This window comes from Mesoplodon bidens (genome assembly GCF_964165515.1).
Source record: "Mesoplodon bidens genome assembly, chromosome: 6".
Lineage (NCBI taxonomy): Eukaryota > Metazoa > Chordata > Mammalia > Artiodactyla > Ziphiidae > Mesoplodon > Mesoplodon bidens.
The window spans coordinates 36,458,007-36,480,108 of NC_138162.1; the positions used below are offsets into that span (position 1 = coordinate 36,458,007).

General features: G+C 36.4%; 1 protein-coding gene across 4 annotated transcripts in view; it reads right to left on the reverse strand.

Annotated features, from left to right (window-relative positions):
- Positions 1-22,102, reverse strand: part of ECPAS (Ecm29 proteasome adaptor and scaffold) — a 103,972-nt gene that overhangs the window by 58,320 nt on the left and 23,550 nt on the right. For all 4 annotated transcript variants that reach the window (XM_081236615.1, XM_081236613.1, XM_081236612.1 and 1 more), the window contains 6 exons: positions 17,637-17,767; positions 9,326-9,442; positions 8,367-8,485; positions 7,080-7,229; positions 3,977-4,145; positions 1,002-1,141 (listed from right to left, as the gene is read on the reverse strand). In XM_081236615.1, the coding sequence (XP_081092741.1) occupies positions 1,002-1,141; positions 3,977-4,145; positions 7,080-7,229; positions 8,367-8,485; positions 9,326-9,442; positions 17,637-17,767 (826 nt within the window). The remainder of the gene's footprint in view (positions 1-1,001; positions 1,142-3,976; positions 4,146-7,079; positions 7,230-8,366; positions 8,486-9,325; positions 9,443-17,636; positions 17,768-22,102) is intronic.

Sequence of the window (22,102 nt, forward strand, 5' to 3'; positions counted from 1 at the left end):
CAGTCTTTGCACATGTCATTTATTAAAATCAGTACATATATCATTTTCTATTATGCTTTATTCATTTGCCATTACTTGGAGGCAATTTACATGTTGCTTTATTATTTTTATAATTATTTGGGCAGATATATAATATTCCATATAGGTCACATAATTTATTTATTTACCTATTGTGGAAATCTGAATTTGTTTCCCTTTTTTTGAACAACTATAGGAAATGGTATAATGAATGAATCTGTAACATTTTTCTAAATATAATATTTTTCTTCTTTTGAATGATTCTCTTACGTTAAATTCCCAGAAGATTCAGATAAAAGATTGTAAATATTTTTATGATTCATTACCTAATACAAACTACTTTCCAAAAATTATTTCAACTTACAGTGTCAATCAACAGGGTATAAGAATAGCAGTTTCAACAGAAACTTAAATGGAGTAATCAAACGTTGCACAATGTTATTTACCAATGGGTACAAACTGGCATACCACTGCATGATTTGATTTCTTAAACACAATATTTTCTATGAGCCTATCTACTATATGTATTTCCTCCTGTGTAAATTAAGATCTATTCAACACCTCTTTTCACAGGACCTGATTTTCATCATATTAACCATAATACCTACATATCCTTTATTAAAAGTCATTTCAAATAATTTGATAGAGGAAGAATCAAAAATGAATAACTTCCGGGTTCTGACATTTTTTTCTTAACATCAGTTCTTTAAGTTCACTTACCTAGACAAAGGTTTCAATTCTTACGGTTATAATCCTAACCCATTCCAATTTTAAACTACTTCTCCAAACAGCTTTTCTTCTTTGTCTTATACAGAATTCTGCTCTTTAGCAAACTGTCTTTCATACAAATTAGGTATATTTCACAATCTCATAAACTGAATGTCTCACTATACAAAACCCAAAAAGAACAAATATGTGCTGAGCAAGCTTTTAGAAATCTAGCCTCTTTTTAATTTCAAAAGTTTAAAAGGGAAGCAGTTTACCTTTGCTTGCTTTTCAACTCCAGGTCCGCTGCTGTGGCTACACTGTGGCGTGTGTCACTAGAAGCAATCACCAGGTGAAGAACAGCTTCGAGCTCAGGCACCTGCTCAGCTTCTATGAATTTCACTATACCCAATTTGCACTGTAGATAAATGAAGGGAAGGAAAACCACTTATCAGAGAAACAAAGACCACCAGCCTAAAACATCTGTTTCACATATCAGTATGCTCATAAACCAAAGATTAATAAAACAACAGTAGCCACTCCTATTTAGGCTTACAGTGTGCCTGGGACTATACTAAACCATATATATTCATGATTTCATTTAGCCCTCACAATCTGTGAGATGAGTATCATTATACCTATTTTTCTGATAAGGAAACTGAGGCAAGGCTGAAGAGATTAAGACACAGTTAGTAAACGATGAAGGCACAATCCAAACCCAAGTCTCGGACTCCAAGGCCATTATGATACGAAGCCTTCCTACTTAGGTTAACAGCCTCTCTAAAATGATGAAGCCTTGAACTGAAGTCCAAATCTGGAGCCTCCAGGTAGAAGTGGGGTACATCAGAAGTAAAGTACTCCATGGATTATTTTGACAGTTCAGAAAGAACTAAACTCACAGTCCATGAAGTTCTAATCTATTGTTAACATACTAACTCTGTCCTCAATATTCTTACATACTGAAAAAAACATGATTTCAAACATATGCAAGAATTGCAAATGCAAGTGAAATTCTAATCAAACAGTATTCAATCTAACTGGCTAAAATGAAACACAGACTGAAGAGAGATTCTGCTTAGAAATTCATGCAATGTGAAGGAGCTATGAATTTCAATACAAATAATTCTATTTAGGATAAATATACCTGAAAAATGAAACTTTACCTTTAAGAATCAGTTACATGATAGCTCTCATGTATATGAATTAGGACTGATAAAGTGTACAATAACTAAATGACAAAGGATGCAATTAAAAAGGATCATAAAAATGCCTGCCTTCCCTCCCCGTGTTCAACACAACTGACCTGCAACAAGAGCTACAACAGAGAAGACGCAAGCATTCACTGCACCCACAGTTATGGAAGTCAACTACACAAAGATATACACAAAAAAGTGTGCAAAGGAAGGGCTTCCCTGGTGGTGCAGTGGTTGAGAGTCCGCCCGCCGATGCAGGGAACACGGGTTCGTGCCCCGGTCTGGGAAGATCCCACGTGCCGCGGAGCGGCTAGGCCCGTGAGCCATGGCCGCTGAGCCTGCGCGTCCGGAGCCTGTGCTCCGCAACGGGAGAGGCCACAACAGTGAGAGGCCCGCGTACCGCAAAAAAAAAAAAAAGTGTGCAAAGGAAACTGAGAACAATACTTATGTCCAGCAATAGGAGACTAGTTTAAAAAATATGTGGTTTACACATAATTACATTTAATACAGACATTAAAAAGGACATTATTTTAAAACCTGATATACTATTAAATGAAAAAAATGAAGTTCAAATAGTGTGTTATGTGATACGTAAAAATGTATTGTGTAAAATTATATTTGTGTACACACACATGTACACAGAGCAGGCTGTAGGTGAATGACAAACTAGGGTGGCAGGATTCCAGGTAATTTTTAATTTCTCGTTATAATGTTCTATATTACTTGAACATTTACATTATCACTAACTTTATCATTTGAAAAAAATAAAAGCTGTCTTATCTGAAAGAAAAAAATATAAAAAACAAAAGAGATATTTAAAAATTAGAAGAAAACAGCTTTCATCCTTGAAACTAAACTGTTCAACACTAGATCATGAAATTGACAAAAGGCATACAGAAGCCCTCAGAAATCAGCAAATAACGGCCAATGTAAGATTACAATTTATAATGTTAACAATGATTCTCCAGCACTTATAGCTTTAGCCCTCAGACAGACCTAGATTCAAAGCCTACTACTAGGAGTGAGACTGTGGTGAATCTCAAAACCTCAATTCCTTTTACAAAATGGAACTAAATTCCTATACCTTGTCAGGTTGCTGTGAGGATTAAATGAGATAATGTATTCAAAGTACTCAGTATAGTGCCTGTCACATAGATCACACTCAATAAAGAGTAGCTTCTGTTACTATTTACCCTTCTTTCTTACTTACATCATGGTTTAAGAAGAAAAAAGATCTATAAAACACGAAGATGTTAATCTAATCAAACAGAGCCCTTGCTGAACAAATCATTCTATAAATTTGTTGAGTGGCAAGAATGCCCACTTGCCTTTTTCCCTTTCCTGGGAAAACTGTTTTGATCAGTGATCACTTACACTGCCAAAAAGAAAAGGATCAAATCATTTAGACTGCCATGGAGAGATAAAGGAAGGATTGGAAGACTAACCCATGTTGCTTGAATTCCAAAATAATTACATACTGATCTCATCTGTTCTTCCCTGAGGTGCCTGATGACACAGACACAGTGAGGCACCTTCTCTGTAGAGCACCAGTCTTTTTTAAAAGCTGCTCAGAGAACATCTGTGTCCTGTTTAAATCCAGAATAAAATTCTTAATGCCAATTTTTCAATTTCCAGGAAGAAATATAAAAGGGCGTCATGCTTTTCCCCCATATGGTCACTTGTTCCTCACTTTACACAAAATGTACAGCCCTAAAAAGCTGAATAATATAAGATAAATTGTATTTCAACTGCACCAAAGCAGCTAGATAATTATTAAACCTGTAATTAAAAACTAAAATGAAAGTTACTCAACTTATAAATGGGCTGTATTTTATACTTGAAACATGTAAGCAGTATTAGAAAAACTAAACAGCATTTCCCACTCCTCCCTTTCCCTGGGGCTTTAACCAATAAATGACGTGATGACGAGAACACATTACATCAATCGTATTTCATTACAGAGCCTGAATACGCTGGAATTATGTAACACATGCTTCCACGGACTTCAAAGGGGCAAGTGTGCAGGGTTAAGCTCCGTATGAACAAGCAGTGTGTGATACCTGTTCCAACTGTTCAGGTGTCCATGGGTTATCTCCAATAACTCGTTTAGCTGCATAAAAGCTCATTCCTGGGGGAGGCTGTGGTATTCCAGAACCTCCCCCACTATTTGAAGAAGAACCCTGTGCTGAAGATGAATTTTGGCGACTCTGGGATTCATTTAACACATATCTGGAAAGGAAATAGGAATTTAACCCCTCTATAAACACATACAAACACATGCATATATATAGCACATTCAATTATATACTTTCCTCCCACAGAATTCTGTGAGAAGAATAAACACTTGAAATTAAAATTTTATCATAAAGAAAAATTTTAGAGCTATCTAAAAAAGATATCTACATCTTCAGCAAATTAACCATTAGAGTACATCTGCTCAACCTGGTTACAAATGAACTGTAACAGTTACCAAAAATGAATATATTCTGTTCACTCTCAATCTATAAATAATTGTTCTAAAAGCCACTATGGACCCACTACATTTTGAGTTTTTAGTTGACAAATACAAAGGTTTACTGACTGTAATGGGGTGGAGGGGGAACTACTGTTTTATACCCAAAGCAGAGAATATTTATAGTCATTCCCATTTCTGTTCAATTCTCCTTGAACTCCTTATTTTCTGCATTAGAAAACCCACTGAGGGCCCCCCTGGTGGCGTAGTGGTTAAGAACACACCTGCCAACGCAGGGGTGACGGGTCTGAGCCCTGGTCCGGGAGGATCCCACATGCCACGGAGCAACTAAGCCCATGCATCACAACTACTGAGCCTGAGCTCTAGAGCCCACAAGCCACAACTAGTGAGCCCGCATGCCACAACTACTGAAGCCCACACGCCTAGAGCCTGTGCTCCACAACAAGAGAAGCCACAGCAATGAGAAGCCCGCGCACCGCAACAAAGAGTAGTCCCCGCTCACTGCAACTAGAGAAAGCCCGTACGCAGCAACGAAGACCCAACGCAGCCAAAAATAAATTAAATTAATTTATTTTTAAAAAATAGAAAAAGAAAACACACTGAAACCTCCAAACCACTTACCATACAAGCACATACACCCCAAAAATGAAAAAATTCAAAAGGATCCAAAGAGGAAAAAAATTCTAATAAGGACCAGCTTTTTCCATTATATGTTCAAAGCACACAGCTTTGCAGCTAGTTATTAATTTATCATCCCATTTCTTTTTTAGCTTCTATAGATTAAAAATAAGATTTCTTATAAATTCATTTTGAACCAATTAAACTAGGATTCCTCACCTACAAAATGAAAATTTTGATATGAATATTAATTCAAGTCCCTCTGAACTCTAAAATTCTATGCTGACAAATTACCAGACTGGATATTAAAATAAAATACCTGTTATAATAAAAATTAAAGAAGATACCTGAAGCCTAATGGCACAGTAAATTATTCCACATTACTATATACCATATTTGTTCCATTCCTAAATTCATCTAATTTTTTTTTAAAAACCTGTTAAAGAATCATTTTAATATTTTTATATAAACAAGGCAAATTCTCACTGGTAAGAAAAATGTGAGGAACTACTGGCTTGGGTACATTGTGTGCCTAAGTTAAATTTGGATTTCAAAGTTAAATTGCCAAAGCCATCATCACCTGCCAGTTCTGGCTGCCTCCTGATTCAACAACTATAAAAGGAGGTTTTCATTTATTTCTCAGTTATAGCAAGACTGGCAGCAGTTAGTAAGTCAATTAATAACTACTGAACAGCTAACATCGTGCAAAACACCATCCTAAGCACAAGACAGAGGAACAGCAGGAGGTGTAAGACTGAGTGTCTGCCATCTGGAGCAAGTTGAGACAATAACAACACAACATGTGCAAGAACATATGATGTTATCAGATGACAAAGAAACTGCAGGGAAGTAAGAAATGATATGACAGAGGTAGTGGAAGGTCCAGAAAATAAAGCCGCCAAATTAGAGGAGTGGGAGGAGAGCAAAAAGGAGAGGAAAGAAATCGTACAGTGTGAACTCTCGTGGCTGGATGGAGGGACAGGTGATGTGGAGACCCCCATGCCACGCTCATAGTGTATACTGCATTTTTAGTCAGGGAAGAAAGGTAATGAAAGCAATACGTTAGAAGAATCTCTCTGGCAGCAGGACAACCTAGAAAAGGAGCAGGCTGGAAGCAGATGACAACATGGGCGCTACGCCAGGAACCAGAGCTAGAGTAAACAGCTCCTGACTTCAAAGAGCTCCCAATCTATTCGGACGGGATAAGCCAACGACGCAATAAAAGCACAAAGTGGCACTTCAGATGGGTGCTTAGCCTTATGAGGACAAGGAAGAGTCCTGTGCCTAGGGCAGGGATTTAGTCAGAGACAACAGAACTGGCCTCTAAGCTAGTTTGTGAGGCTTTTTCAAAGTGGTTTTCCTGGTTGTCGTTTTCTGTTGTTTTCTTTCTTTCCTTCTTCCTTTCTTTCTTGATGGGGAAGCATTCTAAGCAGAGAAAACTGTCTTCTCTTAAAATGTAGACAGGCAAGGAGATACAGAGTACATGAAATGCATGAGTGCATGTAATGACTGGAAAATAACAGCCCAGGGATTTTAAGGGGTCACCTGATAAAATCTGTGTTTTAAAAATCAGGAAACTCTGTGGCAGTGTAGAAAGTTTTGAAGAAGAGCAGCTGGTGAGAAAGTCATGAAAAGACTTGAAAAGAGCCGAAACTAGATGGCAGCAGTGGGAATGGTTCCAGGACACATGGAGGAGGAGGAAGGAGGTCTTACGGAACTGATACCGCAGCAACGAGGAAGAGAAAGCTAGAGGCAACTTATAACTGAGCGCCTACAAGGCTAAGAGAATCATCACAGCACTGATGGTAGTTAAAGAAGAGAAACTACGTTTACTGGGAAGCCTGATTTCAGCTTGGACGGGGAAAGTCTGAAAGCACAGCAGCAGCTCCACACCCATAAGGTCAGTAAGCAGCGGCGCTGGAGTTTAGAAGAGGTCAGGGCTGCAGCAAAGCAAATCTGAGACATTCATTTTCAAGTGCAAGTTGAATCACTGAAAAAAGTACTTGACTGCACACAGTAAAAGCAATCAAGAACAAGGTTGCTTTGTTTCGTTTTTATTTTTTTTTACTTACCCATAAGGCATCAAAAGGACATCTAGCATGAAGTCCAAAAGCAGCTGCACAGTCTTTGGTTTCTCAGCAAGGTTAAACGGAGAAGCTGATTTTGATGATTCAACAGGGTATTTCATGTGAAAAAGGGTTGGTATTAAAAGATGCATTAAGCTGAAAAAACAATTACATTTATTGCAACTATTTAAAAAATAGGTTTTTTATACATGCAAATAACAGACAAAACCAAAAAAAAATTCACATAACAAAAAGTAGCAATCGTAGCAAGGGCCATTCATTTTCAATACCACTAATTTACAAAGTCCTAATATAGGGAGTGGCCTAGATTTCATTCTTATTAAAAGCTCAGGATATTGAGTAATAAGTGACATTTAGCCTATCTGGCTCATCACCAAAAACACCTGAGAAAAATGTACATAATATGGGCTCAGTGTTAATATCTATTACCACAAGAGATTTAATATTAAACCTTAGGTAAAGTTCAACTTATAACATGTCCTGTCAATCATTTTTTTCCTTTCCACATTTAATTAAAAATAAAGTCATTCTAAATATAAAGAAATTAAACATCAGTCATGTCAATATTTGGAATATAATATTAAATTTCCACTGTGTGAATTTAAGTAACAGATTCTTTTCTTCTTTCACTATACCTGTTGCTATTAAAACGTGAAAATTTCAAACAGTGTTTACAATGTCTATTAATTTTACTTGTAAATATCTGTATTATAATCTTTTAAAAACGTTTATGCTCTAAAAAGTGAAGTGAAAACATGATTTAAATCCATCTTTCCTCCACAACTTCTTTTCATGGTTGTCACCACAACAGGGCTAGAATACAGAAGTTTTGAGCTAAGCCTAGAAACTAAGGATGATATTCCTTTTCACCTCTCCAATTCCCATATTAATACAAACGAGTAATTCGTTCCTTAAAAAACTGCTCTGAAACTTTATATCCTCCAAGAAAGAAATGTCTGATGAAAAGCATATTAGATCTCAAATTTTTGCAATCACAGAAAATCAGTTGCTTCAAAATAACTAACCGAAATAAAAGTGCATTTAGATTGAGAAAAATGTTAGTTCTACACATTTTTTGATATGCTCACAAGAAATTTTATAATTTATAAAATTAACAAAACAGTTATGTTGAGGTAACACAGAACTGTCAACTCAAAGAGCTCATCTCAAGCCTTTGTATTTGCCCAAGTGAAACCAAATGTGTGGATCTATTTTTGAATGGCAGCTGTTGACTCTCACAGGTGGGCAATAAGGTAACTGAGGAAAGCATACCTGTCCTGCTGGGGCTGAGGCTTCCCTTCCATGGCAGTAAGAAGTGTAGGAGCCAGCTCACATTGTTTTTCCACTGGTAGGCGAGGATAGCCCATCTTAACATAAATTATAGTAAAATTCTAATGCAACAAGAGAAAGTCAAGTAAGTATGAAAGAAATACTCTAGAATTTCAACAAAAACACATGACTAATAACCTAGGCAGCTTTGCTATAACAAAGAAATTGAATCCTCCTTCCTCATGTTTATCACCTGTTTATTACAGCTTGACCAACTAGTATATCTCAGGAAGAACTCCAGCCCCACTTACTCAAAATGCTTACTTTTAAGATGGGCTTCATATGAGAGAGTATGATCTAGTCTAAAGCACTTATACGTATATCAAATCATCACATTGTACACTTTAAATATAGACAATTCTATTTGTCAGTTATGCCTCAATAAAGCTGGGGAGAAAATAAAGTACACATATGTGCAATTACTTTTCACTGAAAAGAAAAAAGTAATCATTTGACCTACCTAAACCTACATACTACACATCAGTATCAGCTCTCCCAGTTTGTTACATTAATCCTTTCAAGCTAAGAGGAGACCCCATGTTAAACCCTAGGCTGCCATTTCCCAACTGCTCAAGTACTAAAATAACCTCTTTTTAATTCAGACTGACCTCTCATAATCTTTTACTAAGAATCAATCATTCTTTTGTAAATCAACATACCTGACAAGTCATTACACCAACATTCCTTTGCCCTGTGTAAACGGCCATACATTATCCTGTTCCTACCATTTCCTCCAGATCAATACTCAGTGGAAAAACAGTGTGTCCTTTTGAAGAAAAACACCTCACGTTTCATTTAGTCTAAGGTGAAATTCTAGGCTGGCCAATATACTGACGACATCTAATAAATGTTATGAAAGAAAACTTACTGTAAGTCAGAAAATATTCCAAGATAACACTCACTGTGACAAAGGAAACTGCAGCAGGGTCCTGGTACTGAACCAAGAGTGTCTCTACTGGGAGCTGTATCTTGGGGCGGCTTTTTATACGCTTATTGAGATGGACCAATAGTTCCATTACCTAAAATACAGGAAGATATGAACTGACATTATTGATCATATCTTAAAAATGAATTCATTTCTCAGATATTACTTATTTTAATGAATAGTAGCTACTTTGTTCTCTTAAAGGAGGTAAATTTGACATCCCAGAAAGGGAGTATACAATATTAGAATCTTGTTCCAAAATGCTATCCCCAAGAATCCATGCACCAGATTTTTAGCAGTGAATTTATTTTTACAATGTCCTTTAGTTAATTAAACTTGAGATTCCAGATGGGTCTACACTGAGGCACAGTCTCCCAGAAGACCTGTGAACAAACGATAGCAACACACCATGCTACAGACTGAATGTCTGTGTCTCCCAAAATTCACGCTTTAAAGCCCTAAACCCCACTGTGACGGCTTTGGGAGGTAAACAGGTTTGGAGGAGGTGGGGGGGGGGGGCGGGGCACGATGGGATGGGTGCCCTTCTAAGGGGATGAAGGTATCAGAGTTCTTCCTGTCTGCCGTCTCAGGATAAAGCAAGAAGACAGCCTTCCGTACACCATGAAAAGTTCCCGACGAAGAGCCTGACCATGCTGGCACTCTGATCTCGGACTTCCAGCCTCCAACACTGCGAGAAACAAATGCTGTTTATGTCATCCAGTCTGTGGTATACTGTTATAGCAGCCCAAACTAACTAAAATACAACATGAACACTACAGCAAGAGAAATATACAAGGTACTGAGAGTTTCAGGAAGAAAAAGTATCTACTAAGATCAAGGAGGACTTCTGGGAGGAACTGACAGGAAACTAAGTCCCAAAGAGCATATGAAGTTCCAAGCAGAAGATCAGTTATCAGAAGGTATAAGAGGTCTAAAAGAACATGGTGCACTGCATCTGACTGAAACACAGAGTGGTAAGAGATAAAAGCAGGACCTAGATTACAAAAGGATTTGGGTAAAATGCTGAAAATTTTTTACTTTATTTTGAAGATCATCTGATTCTACTAAAAAGTTTTAAGTAAGTAATATCAAGCTTCCTCTCCTTTATGTGGGAAAAGACAGAAATAGAGGTCAACAAGTCAACAATACCCATCGGTGGAAAGGAAGCTGCAGAGGTTTACAGTCAAATGACCCCTAGCTTACAATAAAAGTGGGATTATCTTGCTAAGAAAGGAGCATTGAGATATAAGATTTTTAGAAAGCCTCACCTAAAGACTCAAGAATTTAAAGTGACTATTCCAGAGGGCCAGGCTTACACTATTCTCCATCACTTCTGAAATTTGAGCTCTAGCTTCAAAGCAAGTATTAAGGAGAGCTGTAGGGATGTTCACAGCAACAGCAAAAGTTCAAAGTTATCTACAGCAATCATGAAATAAGTGAATTTAAAAAATAACAACAAATCTAAAAATCAGTATTTGTTAAATGAGTGATAAGAATAATCGTAAAATAGCTGCCATTTACTGAGCAGTTTCCACGCAGGACAGTTCTTTGCATTCCTTATCTCATCTGATTCTCACGACAACTGGAGAGGTGCTATTGTCATTCCCATTTTACCCGTGAGGAAGCAGAGGCTCCGGAAGTGAAGTTAACTTGTCCAAGGTTACTGAGCCAGCAAGTGGCATAGTGAAGATCTGACTCCAGAATCCATATTTTTAACCTTATCAGACACTGACAGCTGAGCTTAATTCAGCTAAAGTGTCTGTCACCGTGAGACACCCTTGGGAGCCCTCATACATTACAAAGACCTAGAAACTTGCATTACCACACATACCTCACCCAACCTCCTGCCTGTCCAGACCTGTGATTCAGCTGGATGACAGGGGAAAAAATCAGGAGGAGCCAGGCTAAAGGAAACAACCCTCTTCTGATGCTCTAAGCTAGGCCGATTCCTAGAAGGATCCTATGGAAAATCATTATTGATGGTGGTAGACAATCATGCCCACAATGACATACTTTCTTTTTTATGACAATTTTTAAAATTTTAAGTAGATTAACTACTTAATTTTCTTCTAGCAATATTATCACCTTAAATATTGACTCATTTCCTAAATTTGGTTATCCACTGCCTGCAATCCTCTATAAACCCATAAAAATTAAGAAATCTGCTGAACCAGTCCTTCCTCCAGCTAAACTGACAACAGTTAACCTCTGTCAGTAAGCCTACAGAATTACCAGCCTCGGGTATATAGTATTTTGTCCCTATCAGTTCCCCTTATTGCTCATTCATTTATATTCATTTACTCATTAGTAAACTTTTTAATTGAAGTATAACATATAGCTGAAGTGCAAAATTTGTAACCACCAGAAGTACAAAGGCCCTGCACCCCACTCACTAACCCCTCTTCCTGACTTCTAACACCATATTTAAATTTATATAAATGGAACAAATAGGATGAACTCGTGTGTTCTTCATTCTATATTATATCTGAGATTTATCCATGTTGTTGTTTACTTTCACTGCTCTAGTAGGAAAAAAACAGAATTTATCCATTCTCCTATATCATGATAGATATAAGATCATTTCCAGTTTGGACCATTACGAATAATGCTATGAACGTTCTTAGCTATGTCTTCTGGTGCACAGGTATACACACTTCTGTTGTATACAAACCCAGAACTGGAAATGCTTGGTCATGAAGTATACATATGATAAGCCTTAGAATATTTCCAAACAGTTTTCCAAAGTGGTTATACTAACTTACACTCCCACCAGCAGTGGTCAGTTTTTAATTTTTACCTATTCTAAGAAGTCAGAATATACAAGGTTCGCTGTAAAAGAGAATTCTACATAACATATCTCATTTTCCTTAAAATAGTGATATGTCAGTATAAGTCTAAAACTTATTTCTCTTGGGAATTCCCTGGCAGTCCAGTGGTTAAGACTCGGCGCTTTCACTGCCATGTGGCCGATACCTGGTCGGAGAACTAAGATCCCACAAGCCACACGGGGCAGCCAAAAAATAAATAAATAAATAATAAAACTTATTTCTCTTTCACCCAATTTATCCACAAATTATCAGCTGCTACTTTACAGGTATCCTGCTTAAGCCTAACAAACATTATGAAACTGACAGTCAGGAGCCCTAAAATTACAGAACTGAAAGTCAATACTAGATTAATCCCTAGTGTCACTGACTACAAAATTTTAAGCTTTTATTAAAAAATACTCTGCTTTCACATGACAGTCTTATTTTATACGGTAAAAAAAGGTCTAATAATTGTAACTGCATTCTAGATTTGTGATCAGTATCTATATCCTTTGTTTTATTAACCATTATATAATAACCAAAACTCCAATTATCATATTGGTTCTATTTGCAAGAGGTATTAGTATGAGTACAGGACTGTACAAATCATGAAAGTCTGAACAGGTAGCTATATTTCAAAGTAAATAAAAGTCTGACCGAGTATCTATACTTAAAAGTAAATAAAAGTCTGACCGAGTATCTATACTTCAAAACAAATAAAAGGGAAACACACATCAAGCCTCTACTACTGGGAGTCAAAATAACATGCAGGCAAAATTATGTTATTGCTTTCAGACATTCTTTTTATCCTCAACTTTCATTCACTGACCCCTCATGTACTGAATTCACTTGCATACATAAGCTAAAGAATGAACGTGTTTGCCATCATGTGAAGGCAAAGCCTGGCAGAAATCATTTAGTCTTGGAATTCTCTCTCATGTGTAAAGTCCCTTGTTAGTCATGTGACACAAAGCAAGTTATTTAACTTCTCTGAGCCTCAGTTTCTTCCTAGATAAAATGGGAATAACATGAGCACCTATACCCCACAGAGTTGTTAAATGAGTTGTAATGAACTGAAACAATGCCCCCATAGGCGTTTAATGCTTTGCACTATTATCATTTTCTGAATCACTTTCCCCCATTTGCAGAAATCAAATGATAACATTTCACAGGCTATTATGAGGATTAAATGGAAGGATATGTCAGAGTCTAGCATACTGCTTAGAATGTAAACAGGTGTCTCAGCTGTTGGATCTATTTTCCCTTATTCCAGAAGTTTTCAAACTTACTTAACAACAAAACCCCTTTACCAAGAGAAATCTGATATGTAAAAAAAGCAAACAAAATTAGTATTTTACAATATAAATTAAATACATAAGTTCACAATGATTATATCTTTCTTTATTCTATTTTCTTGCTTTTTCAAATTATAATAGAAAAACACATTTATTACAATAAATTAAGTGAAAAATCATAATTATCCATTTTCCCTATCCATTCATAGCCACTCGAAGACACCAGTATTAATACTTTGGTGTTCATCTTCACATCTTTCTCTGTATCCACAAAAACTTCTACAAACATATTTACATCTTTATTTTTTTTAATAGAACTTTATTGGAGTATAATTGCTTCACAATACTGTGTTAGTTTCTGCTGTACAACAAAGTGAATCAGCCACATGCATACATATGTCCCCATATCCCCTCCCTCTTAAGCCTCCCTCCCATCCTCCCTATCCCACCCCTCTAGGTCATCACAAAGCACTGAGCTGATCTCTCTGTGCTATGCTGCTGATTCCCACTAGCTATATCTTTAGATTTTACTTGTTTACTTTTTACAAAAATGAGCTATATATCATTCACGTTAGCACAGAGTCCGCTTTGTTTCCAATTAAAAATATATAAGCTTCTTAATTTAGACCTAAATCATTCTTTGTAGTAGTTGCATAATATTCCATGGGATTCAAAGTTGTTTTTAAAAATCATCTGTACGACTCATCAAAATAAACACATTTTCATATAGTTCCTTCAAGCTTTTTGTAAAAAGGTTAGAAAAATTCACCAATAGATCAAAGTCAGCATTATTTGGAATATGAGAAGAAAATCAAAGGAAAATTTCTAGGGAACAACCTAGTAAGAAATAATAAGAAATATGGGGATATACATAAATGTATAGCTGATTCACTTTGTTATAAAGCAGAAACTAACACACCATTGTAAAGCAATTATACTACAATAAAGATGTTTAAAAAATAAATAGATAAATAAAGGACAACATGAAAAATAAATATAAATTAAAAAAGAAGAAAAAAGAAATAAGAAGGTAATTATTATTTCTAGTAAGAAATATAAGGGTAAGGGGAGAAGGAAGAAATCTGAACAAGATAAAATACTTTACTTGATGGTAACTGAGTAAAACATCTTGTTTACTTAGATACAAATTAATGACTGAAATGTTAAGAATGTGGATAGAATTGCTTGATTAATCATTATATTAAAACAGAATATAGGTTATCAAACTCTTAAACAGAACATGTGTGGCAGGAAGAGGAGAGAAGGGAGAAGAGGGAGAGATGGGGAGAATGAGAACAGATCAAGTGATGAGAAAGGTTAATAACCGGAACAACTGATGTACATGCCCTCAATCCAAACCTCAAAAAAAATGTGACATCTCAATTACATTGATGAAGATATGTAGCTAAAGTAAATAAGGTTAAGATTGCTGGCTGGGGCAAAGATTCCTCAATCTAACTTACACCAAAGGAAAACACTGGCTACAATACTAGTCTTAGATGATAGAGGTATTGGGGAAAGAAATCTTAAATGAGATTTGAAAGATAAGAAAAGTATGTAATACAATACAAATTACTAAGAAACACAAGATCTTAAACTTGTGCATCAAAACACATCAAGGAAGCGCAAGAGGGAGGGGATATGCAGATATATGTATGCATATAGCTGATTCACTTTGTTATACAGCAGCAACTAACACACCACTGTAAAGCAATTATACTCCAAGAAAGATGTTAAAAAAATAAAAATAAGGACACTTAAAAAAAAGACTCATCAAGGTGAATCTATTAAAATTAAAAGGAAAATCAGAAAAACTACAATAGCAGCAGGAGATTGTAATTCACTATTAATTTACAACAGGACTGGAAGACAGGTTTCTTGAGAAATGAGAGCACAGTGTTGAGTGGCCTATCCACACACTGAACTCCATATTCCACCAAGAGGAAATATTTTTTTAATCTTATGAATAGCTTTTATGAACATCAGAAATAATATGCTTTAAAAGACTAGAACATTTGCTCACTGTGGTTTCAAATCAGAATGCAGTAAAAAACAGACAAATTTTACACTATTTTGAAACCAAAAACAATGTTCTTATAAACTAATTATTAGGTCAAAAATAAAATAACCTAATACTGCTCACCAGTGGAACTATGGGGTATAACCAAAATAGTAATCAAAGAGAAATCAGGAAACTGAGGTCGTTTTCCGTTCTGTTTTTCTGTTATCTGACCTTAATGAAGTCACTTAATCATTCCAAGCCTCAGCTTCATCTATAAAATGGAAATAACACCTACACCTCACATAATCTTGTGAGTATTTAAATGATTAGCATTTTTCCTGGCACATAATGACCTTTACCGTCACGTACTTTACAAACTGAAATCTTATGTGAGAAAAACATATCAAAGGAAAACAAAAAAAGGAATAATTTGAATAAAAATAGAAGAAAAATACACTTGAAAAAATTAATATAAAAGCTCTTTTTCCTTTTAAATTGGCCCATTAAAAAAAGCAAACCTTTGGTAGTAACAAAAAAATTAGAAACAAGAATGGAATTTCTCCACTTGAATGGTAACAGAATATTAAGAATAATTGTATGATAGACGTGAATAATATACAACTGAACATATAAAGTAGACGGTTAGAGATGAATGATTTTCTACAAAAGATAAAATACAAGGAAACATAAAACTCCTAAGTAAATAAGTTAAAAAAAAAAAAAACCAACCCTATTGAAAATACTCAGCCTAGAAGCCTGGACTAATGCAAAAACTTCCTTCTGTTTACTCTCCTTTTCTCCACTGCAAGTCTTTCTCCACCCCACAGCCAGAATGATTATGTCACTACCACCAATACCCTTTCAAATGGCTGCCGCTGGAATCCCCATGCCTGAACTCCTATCACTCTTCCTCTGGTGCACAGGGTGCATCTCTGTGGGCTTCTTCAGCTCCCTGAAGGTTTTACACTCAGTTCCAGCTCAGAATCTCTACACAGGGCCTTCTCTGCCTTTAGTGGTCTCCCCATCTCTATGCCTGGCTACTTCCTACACACCTCTGTTACACCCTATACTTAATTTAAATCAAGTCCCCAAATATATTCTTTCATACAATCCTTTGTCATCTTAGCATTTATTGCCATTTTAACTCTATACTCTTTGCCTTATTGTTTAATATTCATCTCCCCAAGTAGACGTTTCTTTCCTTCACCAACGTATCCCTAACACCTGGCATATAGAAGGTACCCAGTAAATATTTGCCAAATAAATGATGAGACTGATGAAGCTAAATAAGGAAACAGAAACCAACACATGAAGGCCTTTTATACCTAGTTATTCTTAGGGTAAGAAAAGGCCATAGAAGAGTTTTAAATAGGAGAATGACGTGATCAAACACGTTATCTATCTTAGCAAAGCAGTATTAACAACAGGCGTGTCAAATACATGACAAGAATGCCCTATTCCTTACTGTAAACATAACAGACATTCTTAAGGATACTCTTTCTCCACTGAACTCAAATCAGGCCTCAGAATCCCTCTCAGGGCAGACCTCTGGGAAGGTCACTGCCAATCAATTACAGTGGCTCAAGGACTGAAACCTGATGATAGCTCAAAAACCCAAAGGTCTAGTATAAATACACAAGAAGACAAATGAATTATTTTAAAGGTGAAGCGTCCAAGTGTTCCATGTAGAACATTAGGTTAAGAAAGAAAATCTCGGTGTGACAGTTACCCAGCTTTTACTAATAGTTCTTCAAAAAATCCTAAAACAGGAGCTGAATAACAGTATCTTGCTTTTAAAAGCATTTCTTTTGCTTACTTTTAATTAAGGCCATATTCACAGTCAGCCAATGATTAAAGAATGTTTTTGACCCATTACCACCTGACTTTCATATTGGACTCAAGGGCACAGATTTTAAATCAGACCTCCATACATTCCAGAATAATTATCTCAATTATGTCATCCAGTACTGATGCCAAGTGTACAGCTGGAGCTAAATGCAGCTGTGCTAAGCATACAAAAGGTACCTTTAAATCATGGAAGCTGGTCCTAGACTTACTGTCCATTTTGAAAAGCTTAATTGGGATCATGAAGCTAAATTTCAATAATGGGAACAGGAAACTCACTTCATAAAATACAACCATTTATTCACTATTTAATTCCCCCAACTGTCCCAGCATGCTTACCTTTTTACGTACACCTTCTTGGGTGCTGGACAGCTTGAGCAAAACAGGAGGAAGGAATTTAGATATAATATTCTGTAATTGTTCATCTGTTTCAGCATGGCCAAGTCGTAAAAAGACTCGTTCAAGCTGATCTACAATATAAAAAGAGAAAAGGATAACTTAGCAAATCAAACAGAACTAAGACTAATCACTTTTATAGCTTAATTCTTTTTTCTATATTGCAGATCCTTCAGCCAGAACTTTAACCATAGCTAGCCCTGTATGCAGATGATTTTGACACAGCAATGAAACAACACTAAAAAGGTTTACTAGCTAATTATACTGTCTTACAACTGTCCTGGTCATTTAACCTATAGAAGAGAGGAAAACAAAGACATGAACAACAAATTTCTCTCCTATTTACAAGGTTATTCAGTTTTTCTAAAGGATGTGAATACCAGAAAAGATACAAAAGTTTTGAAGATATCGTCTAGACCTAGCCAGCAGAGCCATGCAGGAGAACTTTAATCAGATACCAGGGATAATATTATATCTTTGGTGAAACCATCTTACTGATGAAATTTCTTCAAAGACAGAATCACTGCCCATTACTGTTGGAATTAGCCAACCAGAATGTGAGAGACAAATTTCCACCAAGAAAGCCACTGAGAAACATATTAACACCAAAGGGATGCTCTCAGCAAAACCCAGGCAACTACAGAACAAGCAACTAACAGACTCAGAGCTTCTGTCTCTTCAATCAATACATTGCAGGGGAGGGGAGAGTGCCGAGGTGAAAGGGGAACCTACCAAGGGCAAATGACTGGATACTTGAATTTTTTTAATTATTGTTAATTTTTTAGGTGTTACAATGGTATTGTGGTTATGTTTGTCTTTTAGAGGTTCTTACAAAAATTATCCCTAAGTGATTAGGGAGCATTCTAAGGAGCTGGAAATGTCCTACATCTCAATCTGAGTGATGATTACACAGCTATATACATTTATAAAAATTCACAAGCTCTATCCTTTCATACTTTCTACTGTATCTATTATACCTTAATTTTAAAATTTAAAAATAAAAAACAAAAAAATTTATTTAAAGGAGTCCTTTTTTTCAGAGATAAAAACTAAAATATCTACAGGTGAAATAACAGTTACTTAGATTTACATCAAATAATCAGGGGTGTACTGGAAATCTGCTAAGAGAGTAAATTTCAGATGTTCTCACACACAAAAAAAGGCAACTGTGAGAAAAATACATCTTAATCAGCTTGACTGAAGTAATCATTTCATTATGTATATGTGTATCAAATTATCACATTGTACACCTTAAATATATACAATTATTTCAGAATTATTTCAAAATAAATTCATGGCCTCATTCAGGTCCTCATTTTAAAATAAATAAATAATTGGGGGTGCTGGGGTGAGAATGGGGAGGGGCCGTATAAGTGAAACCAAGATTGGTCACTAGCTGATAACTGTTCGAGCTATGTGATAGATACTGAGAATTTGAACTTCTGTATATGCTGGAAATTTCCATAATAATTTTTTACAGGAAGAGATATATATATACATATGGATATAGATACATAGATATAGATATGTATCTCCAGAGGGAGCCTAGAAGCAGTCACAACCTGGCACAACCTAGTAGCAACAAGCACACCCAGCACCCGGATCTTGCATTTTTAAACACCATTCTCCAGTAAAAGGAGCCAGACTCTTGGGGGAAATGGCTGATTCTAGGGCTGGGGCAGGGAAAAAACAAGATGAACCTGAAGCATCCTGTAGGGCCAGAAAGGAAACAGGCCCTGATAAGTCAAAGGGATGCAGGAACCACCCTGAAAGAGCTCCATTATGGCCAAGGCTTGAACAAATTTGAGGAACAAAATAAATAACATAGTATTGGATTCTAACCCAAAGTATAAAATAAATTTACATGACTCCATGATATAAATAAATGACTGAATGATTAAATGCACTGGGGAAAAGAGACAAGTCTTTCTTACAGAATTCCAAATAATTATGTAGATACCTCCCCCTACAGGAGGTAGAGCTTAATTTGTGTCTCTACGCACCCCTTGAGGGTAGACTAGATTTAGTGACTTGCTTCCAAAGAACAGAAGAGGGAAAAAGGAAAATGTTAACTTTACAGTGGCGAAACCTGATAAATACTGTTTTAACCAAGCGATGCCATGTGGTATCAGGATCACTAACATGACAAGAAAGGCATTTCACCTCTGTGGTATTCCTTCCAAAAACTCATAACCCTCATCTACTCATGAGTAAAACAAAAAACCAACAAAAACACCAAGTTAAAATACATTCTACAGGCTACCTGGCCAGTATTGCTCAAGACTCTCAAGATCGTGAAGAAAAAAAAAAACAACAACAAGAAAGACTATGAAATTGTCACAGACTAGAGGAGTCTGGGGAGACAGGACATCTAAATGCAGTGTGGTGGCCTGGACTGGATCCCAGAACAGAAAGAGGACATTAACGGAAAAACTGATGAAATCCAAATAAAGTCTTGAGTTTAGCTTTTAAAATTAATAATAAGGGAAGGAAGGGAGGAAAGGCAGGAAGGCTGACTCTGAAATTATCAGACCAAATGCTTCTACTTGCTAATAGTTGAATGCTACTATAAAAGGAGCTCTTAGGAACAGTGGATTCAATCCACAATACCCATGGAAGTTACAGGTAAGGAGCCTCTGCCCCAGCGCCTTACAGATCTTAGGCAGTGGAAACTGCCTACAGATTTTAGCTACAGAAACTTAGAAGAACTGTCCTGTGGAAGAAGGCCGAAAGTTAAATTCTTCATAACAAACTGACCTGCAAAATCTGTGCCAAGGGCTTAAAAAAAAACCAAGTGATATCTGGTCCTTTTCATTTTTCATACAACCATTTGGGTGCTTCCTATGTATCCCCAGCATAACACCTAACACTTTCTACTCTTCCTCACTAGAAAGGAAAAGATAACATCCTCAACACAGTAAAATTGTTTATGATGGGAACATGGGAATGGAAAGAAAGGGCACCAAACATCACACGGGGGTCTTTGTCAAACAGGTCAAGCATAGCCAAGGAAGAGGCAAAGGAGGAGGATCAATGTAACACGGCTGCGTCCTTCTGACCAACATCTATACTTTAAATAAGCGATCATCAAACATGTTCAAACTTTATGAAAAGAAATGTACATAAAAGTGCAGATATAATCAACCACTAACTTTTTCAGCCTACCAAAGTTAGCAAAATATGGGCAAAGATTTAGCAACAGTATGGTGCCTGAATCCTGCTGTTAACGGCACAGAAAGGTGAACCCTGTGCCTTTACCCTCAACCCTGGAAACTGAGCCCCGTGAAAGTGACAATCCAAAATAGGCCTTTGCCCCCAAACGTGTCTATTCAGAAACAAGAAGGGATGTAACCAAAAGTTCTGAAAATTCAAAAGGAATCTAAAACTCAAGTTCACCTTTCACAAGGACTCAGTGTTTAGTTGTAGGAACTGAGATCCTCCAGGTCATCACCAAAGTATCTGAGGTATGACAAACATTACTTTAGAGTCAGGGCAAGTTCCACCCTCTCCACAATTTTGATATTATTCCTCTTACTCAAACTCATATTGAGTTAATTTCGCTTACAAGAGAATTAAAGACATCACTATAACCTCAGATAGTCACTGTTAAGTGTGGGGAATATATTCTGAACTATTTTTTCCTATTCATACACTAACATTATTTTAACCTAAAAACTGGAATATGACACATACTATTTTACAATTTGCCTTTTTTTTTTTTCCTTTTAGTTAACACAAACACATTATCTAAAACCCTTGGAGCAATAGATGTCTCAGGGCTTTTCAGATTTTTGAATTTAAATAAAGTGTATATGCTGTGTATTTCAAATAACCCTATCCACCCTGTGTGTTCTAGGGCAGTTCCTATAATTAAATACATTCAGATTACTGCAATAAGACATATGGATGCTCACACTAAGTGGGACAGTCAAAGATTATAAAGAACCTCATATCCATTCAGGTCAGGTTTTAATACCCAAAGAATTACACTAAAAAAAAAGTGTGGATATGTATAAAATCTTAAATATCTCTGCATAGCACTAAATAAAGATCTAATTGATAATGGCAACTATGTCTATAGAAGTAGTATGATTTATTTAACTATTTGTGCTATTACCAGATTTATAGTACCATAAACGACGCTCCAAAGGACATCCTTAGATATGGGGATATATGTATATGTATATGTATAGCTGATTCACTTTGTTATACAGCAGAAATTAACACACAACAGTAAAACAACTATACTCCAATAAAGATGTTTAAAAAATGTTAACAAGGGCTTCCCTGGTGGCGCAGTGGTTGAGAGTCCGCCTGCCGATGCAGGGGACACGGGTTCGTGCCCCGGTCTGGGAAGATCCCACATGCCGCAGAGCGGCTGGGCCCGTGAGCCATGGCCGCTGAGCCTG